The 14503-nt window shown below is 48.0% G+C and overlaps 1 protein-coding gene across 1 annotated transcript; it reads right to left on the reverse strand.

Moving 5' to 3' along the window:
• Positions 1-151: 151 nt before the first annotated feature.
• Positions 152-8790, reverse strand: LOC124027666 (von Hippel-Lindau disease tumor suppressor-like). The gene is made up of 3 exons (XM_046340034.1): positions 8632-8790; positions 8265-8405; positions 152-638 (listed from the first exon to the last, which is right to left on the reverse strand). Exons 1-3 carry the CDS (start codon positions 8645-8647, stop codon positions 475-477), a joined length of 321 nt encoding a protein of 106 aa, XP_046195990.1. The 5' UTR covers positions 8648-8790; the 3' UTR covers positions 152-474.
• Between the last annotated feature and the right edge of the window lie 5713 nt (positions 8791-14503).

The following is a 14503-nucleotide window of genomic DNA, read 5'->3' on the forward strand; positions in this document are numbered from 1 at the left end:
TTTTAAGTCAGTGGTATTCAACATGTTTCAATGGGGACCTCATTTTCTCCTCAAGAATTTATTGCGACCTCACCCCGTATAACGTTAAATTCATTGTGTTTTCACACCCTCATCAAAATGAAAAGAAACAAACAAATACATTTATTCAATAAACATTGAAAAAAAAAATCTTTATTTAAAAAAAATATATATATTTGTCCCACACAATAATATGTACTCTTTATAATAATAAGTATTCTTAATTCGCGACCCCATTGCAGTTCCCCGAACCTGACTGAAGTCCACTGTTCTAGAGCCACTAACGAGTTCAGAGCAAGGGAGGGGGGGGCTACATTTGGTCAACAGAAAGTCCATTATTCAGTAGCCTGTTATGCATAAAGCTTCTCAGAGTATGAGAGCTGATCTAGGATCAGGTCATCCCCCCCCCCTGTCCATGTAATCTGATTCATTGTGATCTAAATGATACAACTGATCCTAGGTCAACATTCTGAGACGGTTGATGAGTCCCAGCTCCTTCAGTAAGTCAGGCTGTTGTCTGAGGTCTGTCTTCAGTGACTCGGGGATGTCCAGTCTGCCGTAGTCCTCCTCTTCTACCAGATTACGGATTAGCATCAGACAACACTCCTGCAGAGAGTACACTGGAACACAGAGAGAAACAATGATGTCTGTGAAACCTATCAACAGTCCTGTAGAGAGTACACTGGAACACAGAGAGAAACAATGATGTCTGTGAAACCTATCAACAGTCCTGTAGAGAGTACACTGGAACACAGAGAGAAACAATGATGTCTGTGAAACCTATCAACAGTCCTGTAGAGAGTACACTGGAACACAGAGAGAAACAATGATGTCTGTGAAACCTATCAACAGTCCTGTAGAGAGTACACTGGAACACAGAGAAACAATGATGTCTGTGAAACCTATCAACAGTCCTGTAGAGTACACTGGAACACAGAGAGAAACAATGATGTCTGTGAAACCTATCAACAGTCCTGTAGAGAGTACACTGAACACAGAGAGAAACAATGATGTCTGTGAAACCTATCAACAGTCCTGTAGAGTACACTGGAACACAGAGAGAAACAATGATGTCTGTGAAACCTATCAACAGTCACTGGAACACAGAGAAACAATGATGTCTGTGACCTATCAACAGTCCTGGAGTACACAACACAGAGAGAAACAATGATGTCTGTGAAACCTATCAACACTCCTGCAGAGTACACTGGAACACAGAGAGAAACAATGATGTCTGTGAAACCTATCAACAGGTCTGACCAGGGACCCAGGCTACAGACCAGAGGCTACACTGGAACACAGACCAGAGAAAAGACAATGATGTCTGACCAGGGACCACTTGTCTTGCCAGAGAGTGTTTTTGAAACTTGGGACCAGGTTTACACATTCCTGGTCAGAGCTGGTCCCAGATCTGTCAATACTCCCTGGACATTGTTGGTCCCAGGCCTGTCAACACTCCTGGACAGAGCTGGTCCCAGGCCTGTCAACACTCCTGGACAGAGCTGGTCCCAGATCTGTCCAGGGACAGGCTCCTGGACAGAGCTGGTCCCAGGTCTGATTGTGGGACTTTTTGTCTACTCAATCAAGGACCAAATGATTTGTTAAAGACAATTCCATGAAAAGACCAGGCTACTATAAAGACCAGGGACCCAGGTTACTATAAAGACCAGGGACCCAGGCTACTATAAAGACCAGGGACCCAGGGACTACTATAAAGACCAGGGACCCAGGCTACTATAAAGACCAGGGACCCAGGCTACTATACTAAGACCAGGGACCCAGGCTACTAAAGACCAGGGACCCAGGCTACTATAAAGACCAGGGACCCAGGCTACTATAAAGACCAGGGACCCAGGCTACTATAAAGACCAGGGACCCAGGCTACTATAAAGACCAGGGACCCAGGCTACTATAAAGACCAGGGACCCAGGCTACTATAAAGACCAGGGACCCAGGCTACTATAAAGACCAGGGACCCAGGCTACTATAAAGACCAGGGACCCAGGCTACTATAAAGACCAGGGACCCAGGCTACTATAAAGACCAGGGACCCAGGCTACTATAAAGACCAGGGACCCAGGCTACTATAAAGACCAGGGACCCAGGCTACTATAAAGACCAGGGACCCAGGCTACTATAAAGACCAGGGACCCAGGCTCCTATAAAGACCAGGGACCCAGGCTAGACCAGGGACCCAGGCTACTATAAAGACCAGGGACCCAGGCTACTATAAAGACCAGGGACCCCCAGGCTACTATAAAGACCAGGGACCCAGGCTACTATAAAGACCAGGGACCCAGGCTACTATAAAGACCAGGACCCAGGCTACTATAAAGACCAGGGACCCAGGCTGCTATAAAGACCAGGGACCCAGGCTACTATAAAGACCAGGGACCCAGGCTACTATAAAGACCCAGGCTACTATAAAGACCAGGGACCCAGGCTACTATAAAGACCAGGGACCCAGGCTACTATAAAGACCAGGGACCCAGGCTGCTGAAAGACCAGGGACCCAGGCTACTATAAAGACCAGGGACCCAGGCTGCTATAAAGACCAGGGACCCAGGCTACTATAAAGACCAGGGACCCAGGCTACTATAAAGACCAGGGACCCAGGCTACTATAAAGACCAGGGACCCAGGCTGCTATAAAGACCAGGGACCCAGGCTACTATAAAGACCAGGGACCCAGGCTGCTATAAGACCAGGGACCCAGGCTACTATAAAGACCAGGGACCCAGGCTATAAAAGACCAGGGACCCAGGCTACTATAAAGACCAGGGACCCAGGCTACTATAAAGACCAGGGACCCAGGCTGCCAGGGACCCAGGCTACTATAAAGACCAGGGACCCAGGCTACTATAAAGACCAGGGACCCAGGCTACTATAAAGACCAGGGACCCAGGCTGCTATAAAGACCAGGGACCCAGGCTACTATAAAGACCAGGGACCCAGGCTACTATAAAGACCAGGGACCCAGGCTACTATAAAGACTATAAAGACTACTATAAAGACCAGGGACCCAGGCTACTATAAAGACCAGGGACCCAGGCTACTATAAAGACCAGGGACCCAGGCTACTATAAAGACCAGGGACCCAGGCTACTATAAAGACCAGGGACCCAGGCTACTATAAAGACCCAGGACCAGGGACCCAGGCTACTATAAAGACCAGGGACCCAGGCTACTATAAAGACCAGGGACCCAGGCTACTATAAAGACCAGGGACCTGCTATAAAGACCAGGGACCCAGGCTACTATAAAGACCAGGGACCCAGGCTACTATAAAGACCAGGGACCCAGGCTACTATAAAGACCAGGGACCCAGGCTACTATAAAGACCAGGGACCCAGGCTACTATAAAGACCAGGGACCCAGGCTACTATAAAGACCAGGGACCCAGGCTACTATAAAGACCAGGGACCCAGGCTACTATAAAGACCAGGGACCCAGGCTACTATAATAAAGACCAGGGACCCAGGCTACTATAAAGACCAGGGACCCAGGCTACTATAAAGACCAGGGACCCAGGCTACTATAAAGACCAGGACCCAGGCTACTATAAAGACCAGGGACCCAGGCTGCTATAAAGACCAGGGACCCAGGCTACTATAAAGACCAGGGACCCAGGCTACTATAAAGACCAGGGACCCAGGCTACTATAAAGACCAGGGACCCAGGCTGCTATAAAGACCAGGGACCCAGGCTACTATAAAGACCAGGGACCCAGGCTACTATAAAGACCAGGGACCCAGGCTACTATAAAGACCAGGGACCCAGGCTACTATAAAGACCAGGGACCCAGGCTACTATAAAGACCAGGGACCCAGGCTATAAAGACCAGGGACCCAGGCTATAAAGACCAGGGACCCAGGCTACTATAAAGACCAGGGACCCAGGCTACTATAAAGACCAGGGACCCAGGCTACTATAAAGACCAGGGACCCAGGCTACTATAAAGACCAGGGACCCAGGCTACTATAAAGACCAGGGACCCAGGCTACTATAAAGACCAGGGACCCAGGCTACTATAAAGACCAGGGACCCAGGCTACTATAAAGACCAGGGACCCAGGCTACTATAAAGACCAGGGACCCAGGCTATAAAGACCCAGGGACCCCCAGGCTACTATAAAGACCAGGACCCAGGCTACTATAAGACCAGGCTACTAAAAGACCCAGGCTACTATAAAGACCAGGGACCCAGGCTACTATAAAGACCAGGGACCCAGGCTACTATAAAGACCAGGGACCCCCAGGCTACTATAAAGACCAGGGACCCAGGCTACTATAAAGACCAGGGACCCAGGCTACTATAAAGACCAGGGACTACTATAAACCAGACCAGGGACCCAGGCTACTATAAAGACCAGGGACCCAGGCTACTATAAAGACCAGGGACCCAGGCTACTATAAAGACCAGGGACCCAGGCTGCTATAAAGACCCAGGGACCCAGGCTACTATAAAGACCAGGGACCCAGGCTACTAAAGACCAGGGACCCAGGCTACTATAAGACCAGGGACCCAGGCTACTATAAAGACCAGGGACCCAGGCTACTATAAAGACCAGGGACCCAGGCTACTATAAAGACCAGGGACCCAGGCTACTATAAAGACCAGGGACCCAGGCTACTATAAAGACCAGGGACCCAGGCTACTATAAAGACCAGGACCCAGGCTACTATAAAGACCAGGGACCCAGGCTACTATAAAGACCAGGGACCAGGCTACTATAAAGACCCAGGCTACTATAAAGACCAGGGACCCAGGCTACTATAAAGACCAGGGACCCAGGCTACTATAAAGACCAGGGGCTGCTATAAAGACCAGGGACCCAGGCTACTATAAAGCCAGGGACCCAGGCTACTATAAAGACCAGGGACCCAGGCTACTATAAAGACCAGGGACCCAGGCTACTATAAAGACCAGGGACCCAGGCTACTATAAAGACCAGGGACCCAGGCTACTATAAAGACCAGGGACCCAGGCTACTATAAAGACCAGGGACCCAGGCTACTATAAAGACCAGGGACCCAGGCTACTATAAAGACCAGGGACCCAGGCTACTATAAAGACCAGGGACCCAGGCTACTATAAAGACCAGGGACCCAGGCTACTATAAAGACCAGGGACCCAGGCTACTATAAAGACCAGGGACCCAGGCTATAAAGACCAGGGACCCAGGCTACTATAAAGACCAGGGACCCAGGCTACTATAAAGACCAGGGACCCAGGCTACTATAAAGACCAGGGACCCAGGCTACTATAAAGACCAGGGACCCAGGCTACTATAAAGAAGACCAGGGACCCAGGCTACTATAAAGACCAGGGACCCAGGCTACTATAAAGACCAGGGACCCAGGCTACTATAAAGACCAGGGACCCAGGCTACTATAAAGACCAGGGACCCAGGCTACTATAAAGACCAGGGACCCAGGCTACTATAAAGACCAGGGACCCAGGCTACTATAAAGACCAGGGACCCAGGCTACTATAAAGACCAGGGACCCAGGCTACTATAAAGACCAGGGACCCAGGCTACCTATAAAGACCAGGGACCCAGGCTACTATAAAGACCAGGGACCCAGGCTACTATAAAGACCAGGGACCCAGGCTCCTATAGGCTACTATAAAGACCAGGGACCCAGGCTACTATAAAGACCAGGGACCCAGGCTACTATAAAGACCAGGGACCCAGGCTACTATAAAGACCAGGGACCCAGGCTACTATAAAGACCAGGGACCCAGGCTACTATAAAGACCAGGGACCCAGGCTACTATAAAGACCAGGGACCCAGGCTACTATAAAGACCATAAAGACCAGGACCAGGGACCCAGGCTACTATAAAGACCAGGGACCCAGGCTACTATAAAGACCAGGGACCCAGGCTACTATAAAGACCAGGGACCCAGGCTACTATAAAGACCAGGGACCCAGGCTACTATAAAGACCAGGGACCCAGGCTACTATAAAGACCAGGGACCCAGGCTACTATAAAGACCAGGGACCCAGGCTATAAAAGACCAGGGACCCAGGCTACTATAAAGACCAGGGACCCAGGCTACTATAAAGACCAGGGACCCAGGCTACTATAAAGACCAGGGACCCAGGCTACTATAAAGACCAGGGACCCAGGCTACTATAAAGACCAGGGACCCAGGGATAAAGACCAGGGACCCAGGCTACTATAAAGACCAGGGACCCAGGCTACTATAAAGACCAGGGACCCAGGCTACTATAAAGACCAGGGACCCAGGCTACTATAAAGACCAGGGACCCAGGCTACTATAAAGACCAGGGACCCAGGCTACTATAAAGGGACCCAGGGACCCCCAGGCTACTATAAAGACCAGGGACCCAGGCTACTATAAAGACCAGGGACCCAGGCTACTATAAAGACCAATAAAGACCAGGGACCCAGGCTACTATAAAGACCAGGGACCCAGGCTCCTATAAAGACCAGGGACCCAGGCTACTATAAAGACCAGGGACCCAGGCTCCTATAAAGACCAGGGACCCAGGCTACTATAAAGACCAGGGACCCAGGCTACTATAAAGACCAGGGACCCAGGCTACTATAAAGACCAGGGACCCAGGCTAAAGACCAGGACTATAAAGACCAGGGACCCAGGCTACTATAAAGACCAGGGACCCAGGCTACTATAAAGACCAGGGACCCAGGCTACTATAAAGACCAGGACCCAGGCTACTATAAAGACCAGGGACCCAGGCTACTATAAAGACCAGGGACCCAGGCTACTATAAAGACCAGGGACCCAGGCTACTATAAAGACCAGGGACCCAGGCTACTATAAAGACCAGGGACCCAGGCTACTATAAAGACCAGGGACCCAGGCTCTATAAAGACCAGGGACCCAGGCTATAAAAGACCAGGGACCCAGGCTACTATAAAGACCAGGGACCCAGGCTACTATAAAGACCAGGGACCCAGGCCCTATAAAGACCAGGGACCCAGGCTACTATAAAGACCAGGGACCCAGGCTACTATAAAGACCAGGGACCCAGGCTACTATAAAGACCAGGGACCCAGGCTACTATAAAGACCAGGGACCCAGGCTACTATAAAGACCAGGGACCCAGGCTACTATAAAGACCAGGGACCCAGGCTACTATAAAGACCAGGGGACCCAGGCTACTATAAAGACCAGGGACCCAGGCTACTATAAAGACCAGGGACCCAGGCTACTATAAAGACCAGGGACCCAGGCTCCTATAAAGACCAGGGACCCAGGCTACTATAAAGACCAGGGACCCAGGCTACTATAAAGACCAGGGACCCAGGCTACTATAAAGACCAGGGACCCAGGCTACTATAAAGACCAGGGACCCAGGCTACTATAAAGACCAGGGACCCAGGCTACTATAAAGACCAGGGACCCAGGCTACTATAAAGACCAGGGACCCAGGCTCCTATAAAGACCAGGGACCCAGGCTACTATAAAGACCAGGGACCCAGGCTACTATAAAGACCAGGGACCCAGACCAGCTACCCAGGGACCCAGGCTACTATAAAGACCAGGGACCCAGGCTACTATAAAGACCAGGGACCCAGGCTACTATAAAGACCAGGGACCCAGGCTGCTACAAACAATACTGGAACACAGAAAGAAACAATCAAAATAACTTTTTGAAACAAGTAATGCATGTGTGGGTGGTGACAGGAACAACAACTTGAGGGGAAGTCTCTCAATAGTCTAGGTTTTCATCTCCTTGTCTGTTGCCTAGGCCTACCATTTATTTATTTTTAAACAGCCTATTTAATTTTTTTATTTTTTATTTTACCTTTATTTTACTAGGCAAGTCAGTTAAGAACAAATTCTTATTTTCAATGACGGCCTAGGGACACTGTGTTATTGACTTGTTAATTGTTTACTCCATGTGTAACTCTGTGTTGTCTGTTCACACTGCTATGCTTTATCTTGGCCAGGTCGCAGTTGCAAATGAGAACTTGTTCTCAACTAGCCTACCTGGTTAAATAAAGGTGAAATAAAAAATAAAAAATAAACTGCCTGTTCAGGGGCAGAACGACAGACTTGTACCTTATCAGCTCGGGGATTTGAACCTAGTAGCCTGGGACAGGGAACATGTCAATGCTATTATTGGTTTGACTCCTTTATATCGAGGTAGGTGACAACGAGGAAAGGAAACGACAGCACTAGGAAGTGTAGTGTACAACAGGTGTCTGTCAACGGGGTTGATGGGAAGCAACATAGAGAGGGACACACCTGGGGTAGCTATGACAACATTCAGAAACCTGGGGTCACCGTCCTCTTCATATTCGGTGGCAGCTGTTGGCATATAAACATCTTGCTGATTAGCTAAAAGTTTCGCCCCATTTCGAGCGGCTCTGAAAACCCATGGATGCGCTGCGGAGAGTGGGAATGAGATGGAGGGAAATTACATGTCACGAACAACAGCTTTCGGCTACAAATCATTCAATTCAACATTTGGGAAAGGCTCATAGCCGAGTAATGTTTTGTTGGGGTTTAACTGTCCTCTTGGTTCAACCCATAGCTAAATTACATTACATGTTAAACGTAATACAGATCAAGTATTTGAGTAACACAAAAAAGACATGAGGGAGGGACTCACTCAGAAAAGTATTCATACTTAATAACCCGTTCGTTCGTATATCGCCATAAGAAACTGGATGTCCGGAATAATCCAACCACCATGCTCGGGCGCTTTGTTTCGACTGATTAATAAAATTAACGTGGGTTTTGATGTCAGCATTTAGAGACCGGAGAGCTTTATTTTCCACGCTCACTACTTCCTGCTCCTCCATGACGATAATGCCACGACGATGTCATTCCTAAACCAATCACGAGAGGTCGCTGTTGTTCAGCGCTCTGACGGGTCAGACATGAAACGTCATTCTCGGAACAACAGATGCCAATTGTCCAATAGAGTCCAATATAGTCTTATAGAGTCCAGTATAGTCCAATAGAGTCCAGTAGAGTCCAATATAGTCTAATAGAGTCCAGTATAGTCCAGTATAGTCCAATAGAGTCAGTATAGTCCAATAGAGTCCAGTATAGTCAGTATAGTCCAATAGAGTCAGTAGAGTCCAGTAGAGTCTAATAGAGTCCAATAGAGTCCAGTAGAGTCCAGTAGAGTCCAATAGAGTCCAGTAGAGCCCAATAGAGTCCAGTAGAGCCCAATAGAGTCCAGTAGAGTCCAATGGAGTCTAATAGACTCCAAAGAGTAATGTAATTTTATAGACTCCAATGGAGTCTAAAATAATCTTATAGAATCCAATAGAGTCCTCTTAAAGATCTCTGAGGGAGTCTGTGTTATGCAGTAGTTAATGATGTGTAGTCCAGTAGAGTCCAATAGAGTCCTCTTAAAGATCTCTGAGGGAGTCCTGTGTTATGCAGTAGTTAATAATGTAGTCCAGTAGAGTCAATAGAGTCCAGTATAGTCCAATAGAGTCCTCTTAAAGATCTCTGAGGGTCCTGTGTTATGCAGTAGTTAATGATGTGTTAACAACATTAAGGGTGTGTGTGTGTGTGTGTGTGTGTGTGTGTGTGTGTGTGTGTGTGTGTGTGTGTGTGTGTGTGTGTGTGTGTGTGTGTGTGTGTGTGTGTGTGTGTGTGTGTGTGTGTGTGTGTGTGTGTGTGTGTACTTGCAAGTAGAAAAAAACATGTTGACTCACCGTACTTGTAGAGACACGCCAGCAATGCCATCCTCCTCTTTCATGTTGCCTAAACGTCTTTGACTCTTGTCACAGGACACGCTTTTAGTTGTTGACCCTGGCTATCTGGATAAATGCTCCTTTCATGGGCAACGATGCGCCAGGCCAGCTAGTTAACATTAACAAGCTACATCTGGCTACACGTTGAACTTCCACCCTCTCAGGCCAGGGCACAATGTATGAATTTACGGTTGGCTTGTCACGGCCCCGTCGTTCAAGAGGTTTGCGGTGCAGCGTGGTGGGCGTACATTTTCTTTTTTTTGTAAAATGTCACCAACAAAACAAGAAATAGCAAACACGACCGTGCCGCTTACAAGGGCTATAGTGCCCTAACAAAGACAACTTCCCACAATCACAACAGGGGGAAAGGCTGCCTAAGTATGATTCCCAATCGGAGAAAACAATAGACAGCTGTCCCTGATTGAGAACCATACCCGGCCAAAACATAGAAATACAAAAACATAGAATGCCCACCCAAATCACACACCCCGACCAAAGCAAAATAGAGTTATAAAAAGTCTCTCTAAGGTCAGGGTGTGACATTGGATAATAATATAATAATAATATGCAGCGACTTACAGTTATAATCTACGTTTGCCAGAATGGAGATGCTCATTGCCAGAATGGAGAATAACACCACAAGTCCAAATCCCTATCTCCATCCATGGCAAATTTAGAATGGGACAATTTTAGCTAGCTAGCTAGCCACCGGGAGGTAACATGGTGTTACCTTGGATTGTAAACTGTCATGGTCAAAACATATAGATTCAATGGTTGTAAAGACGGGGAAAGGTCTGTAATAAAGAGATGCTCAGCTTTTTTGACACCACTCCACAAAGCAAGTCCTGCAGCCTCTAGTTTTATCTCATCTTGATTATTGCCCGGTCATATGGTCAGGTGCTGCAAAGAAGGGCCTAGAAAAGGGCAGCTGGTCCAGAACAGAGTGGCAGTGTAATCAGAGGGCTAATTATCAACACTACACCTGTCAGTCTCTCTTGGCTAAGAGTTGAGGACAGACCCGGACTGACTGCATCACTTCTTCATTATCAACACTACGCCTGTCAGTCTCTCTTGGCTAAGAGTTGAGGACAGACCGGACTGACTGCATCACTTCTTCATTATCAACACTACGCCTGTCAGTCTCTCTTGGCTAAGAGTTGAGGACAGACCGGACTGACTGCATCACTTCTTCATTATCAACACTACGCCTGTCAGTCTCTCTTGGCTAAGAGTTGAGGACAGACCGGACTGACTGCATCACTTCTTCATTATCAACACTACGCCTGTCAGTCTCTCTGGCTAGAGTTGAGGACAGACCGGACTGACTGCATCACTTCTTCATTATCAACACTACGCCTGTCAGTCTCTCTTGGCTAAGAGTTGAGGACAGACCCGGACTGACTGCATCACTTCTTCATTATCAACACTACGCCTGTCAGTCTCTCTTGGCTAAGAGTTGAGGACAGACCGGACTGACTGCATCACTTCTTCAATATCAACACTACGCCTGTCAGTCTCTCTTGGCTAAGAGTTGAGGACAGACCGGACTGACTGACTGCAGTCTCTCTTTGGCTAAGAGTTGAGGACAGACCACTGCATCACTTTTCATCAACACTACGCCTGTCAGTCTCTTGGCTAGAGTTGAGGACAGACCGGACTGACTGCATCACTTCTTCGCCTGTCAGTCTGACACTGACTGCATCTTCTTCATTATCAACACTACGCCGTCAGTCTCTCTTGCCTAAGAGTTGAGGACAGACCGGACTGACTGCATCACTTCTTCATTATCGACACTACGCCTGTCAGTCTCTCTTGGCTAAGAGTTGAGACAGACCCGGACTGACTGCATCACTTCTTCATTATCAACACTACGCCTGTCAGTCTCTTGGCAGACAACTGAGTTGTCAGTCTCTCTTGGCTAAGAGTTGAGGACAGACCGGACTGACTGCATCACTTTATTATCAACACTACGCCTGTCAGTCTCTCTTGGCTAAGAGTTGAGGACAGACCGGACTGACTGCATCACTTCTTCATTATCAACACTACGCCTGTCAGTCTCTCTGGCTAAGAGTCTCTCTTGGCAGTCTCTCTGGCTAAGAGTTGAGGACAGACCGGACTGACTGCATCACTTCTTCTGCCATCAACACTACGCCTGTCAGTCTCTTTGGCTAAGAGTTATCAGACACTACGCATCACTTCTTCATTATCACCACTACGCCTCAGTCTCTCTTGGCTAAGAGTTGAGGACAGACCGGACTGACTGCATCACTTCTTCAATATCAACACTCAACACAGACCGGACTACTGCATCACTTCTTCAATATCAACTACGCCTGTCAGTCTCTCTTGGCTAAGAGTTGAGGACAGACCGGACTGACTCTCACTTCTTCATTATCAACACTACGCCTGTCAGTCTCTCTTGCCTAAGAGTTGAGGACAGACCGGACTGACTGCATCACTTCTTCATTATCAACACTACGCCTGTCAGTCTCTCTTGGCTAAGAGTTGAGGACAGACCGGACTGACTGCATCACTTCTTCATTATCAACACTACGCCTGTCAGTCTCTCTTGGCTAAGAGTTGAGGACAGACGGACCGGACTGATCACTTCTTCATCACTTCTTCAATATCAACACTACGCCTGTCAGTCTCTCTTGGCTAAGAGTTGAGGACAGACCGGACTGACTGCATCACTTCTTCAATATCAACACTACGCCTGTCAGTCTCTCTTGGCTAGAGTTGAGGACAGACCGGACTGACTGCATCACTTCTTCATTATCATTATCAACAGACCGGACTGACTGCCTGTCAGTCTCTCTTGGCTAAGAGTTGAGGACAGACCGGACTGACTGCATCACTTCTTCATTATCAACACTACGCCTGTCAGTCTCTCTGGCTAAGAGTTGAGGACAGACCGGACTGACTGCATCACTTCTTCAATATCAACACTACGCCTGTCAGTCTCTCTTGGCTAGAGTTGAGGACAGACCGGACTGACTGCATCACTTCTTCATTATCAACACTACGCCTGTCAGTCTCTCTTGGCTAGAGTTGAGGACAGACCGGACTGACTGCATCACTTCTTCATTATCAACACTCGCCTGTCAGTCTCTCTTGGCTAAGAGTTGAGGACAGACCGGACTGACTGCATCACTTCTTCATTATCAACACTACGCCTGTCAGTCTCTCTTGGCTAAGAGTTGAGGACAGACCGGACTGACTGCATCACTTCTTCATTATCAACACTACGCTGTCAGTCTCTCTTGGCTAAGAGTTGAGGACAGACTGGACTGACTGCATCACTTCTTCATTATCAACACTACGCCATCGGTCTCTCTCTTGGCTAAGAGTTGAGGACAGACCGGACTGACTGCATCACTTCTTCAATATCAACACTACGCCTGTCAGTCTCTCTTGGCTAAGAGTTGAGGACAGACCGGACTGACTGCATCACTTCTTCATTATCAACACTCGCCTGTCAGTCTCTCTTGGCTAAGAGTTGAGGACAGACCGGACTGACTGCATCACTTCTTCATTATCAACACTACGCCTGTCAGTCTCTCTTGGCTAAGAGTTGAGGACAGACCGGACTGACTGCATCACTTCTTCAATATCAACACTACGCCTGTCAGTCTCTCTTGAGTTGAGTGACAGACCGGACTGACTGCATCACTTCTTCATTATCAACACTACGCCCTGTCAGTCTCTTGTAAGAGCTGAGACCCGGACTGACTGCATCACTTCTTCATTATCAACACTACGCCTGTCAGTCTCTTGAGTTGAGGACAGACCGGACTGACTGCATCACTTCTTCATTATCAACACTACGCCTGTCAGTTGAGGTTGAGGACAGACCGGACTGACTGCATCACTTCTTCATTCAACACTACGCCTGTCAGTCTCTCTTGGCTAAGAGTTGGAGGCACCGACTGATGCCACTGTCAGTCTCTCTTGGCTAAGAGTTGAGGGACAGACCGGACTGACTGCATCACTTCTTCATTATCAACACTATGCCTGTCAGTCTCTCTTGTCTAAGAGCTGAGGACAGACGGACTGACTGCATCACTTCTTCATTATCAACACTAAGCCTGTAAGAGTTGAGGACAGACTGACTGCATCACTCTTGTCAGTCTCTCTTGTCTAAGAGTTGAGGACAGACCGGACTGACTGCATCACTTCTTCATTATCAACACTCGCCTGTCAGTCTCTGTCTAAGAGTGGACCGGACTGACTGCATCACTTCTTCAATATCAACACTACGTTGAGGACAGACCGGACTGGACTGCATCACTCTTCATTATCAACACTACGCCTGTCAGTCTCTCTTGGCTAATAGTTGAGGACAGACCGGACTGACTGCATCACTTCTTCATTATCAACACTACGCCTGTCAGTCTCTCATGTCTAAGAGTTGATGACAGACTGGACTGACTGCATCACTTCTTCATTATCAACACTACGCCTGTCAGTCTCTCTTGTCTAAAGAGTTGAGGACAGACTGGACTGACTGCATCACTTCTTCATTATCAACACTACACCTGTCAGTCTCTCTTGGCTAAGAGTTGAGGACAGACCGGACTGACTGCATCACTTCTTCATTATCAACACTACGCTGTCAGTCTCTCTTGGCTAAGAGTTGGAGGGACAGACTGACTGACTGCATCACTTCTTCATTATCAACACTACGTCTCTCTTGGCTAAGAGTTGAGGACAGACCGGACTGACTGCATCACTTCTTCTTTTTTATAAGAAACGTTCATGTGTTTAAAA

Source organism: Oncorhynchus gorbuscha, unplaced genomic scaffold (assembly GCF_021184085.1).
Source record: "Oncorhynchus gorbuscha isolate QuinsamMale2020 ecotype Even-year unplaced genomic scaffold, OgorEven_v1.0 Un_scaffold_3445, whole genome shotgun sequence".
Classification (NCBI taxonomy): domain Eukaryota; kingdom Metazoa; phylum Chordata; class Actinopteri; order Salmoniformes; family Salmonidae; genus Oncorhynchus; species Oncorhynchus gorbuscha.

What these genes read in the sequence shown, in the direction of transcription:
- LOC124027666 (XM_046340034.1), bottom strand. An exon ending in TGTTGTCATAGCTACCCCAG is followed by an intron (nt 639 to 8,264) that starts GTGTGTCCCTCT and finishes TCTGTGTTCCAG; the next exon opens with TGTACTCTCTGCAGGAGTGT.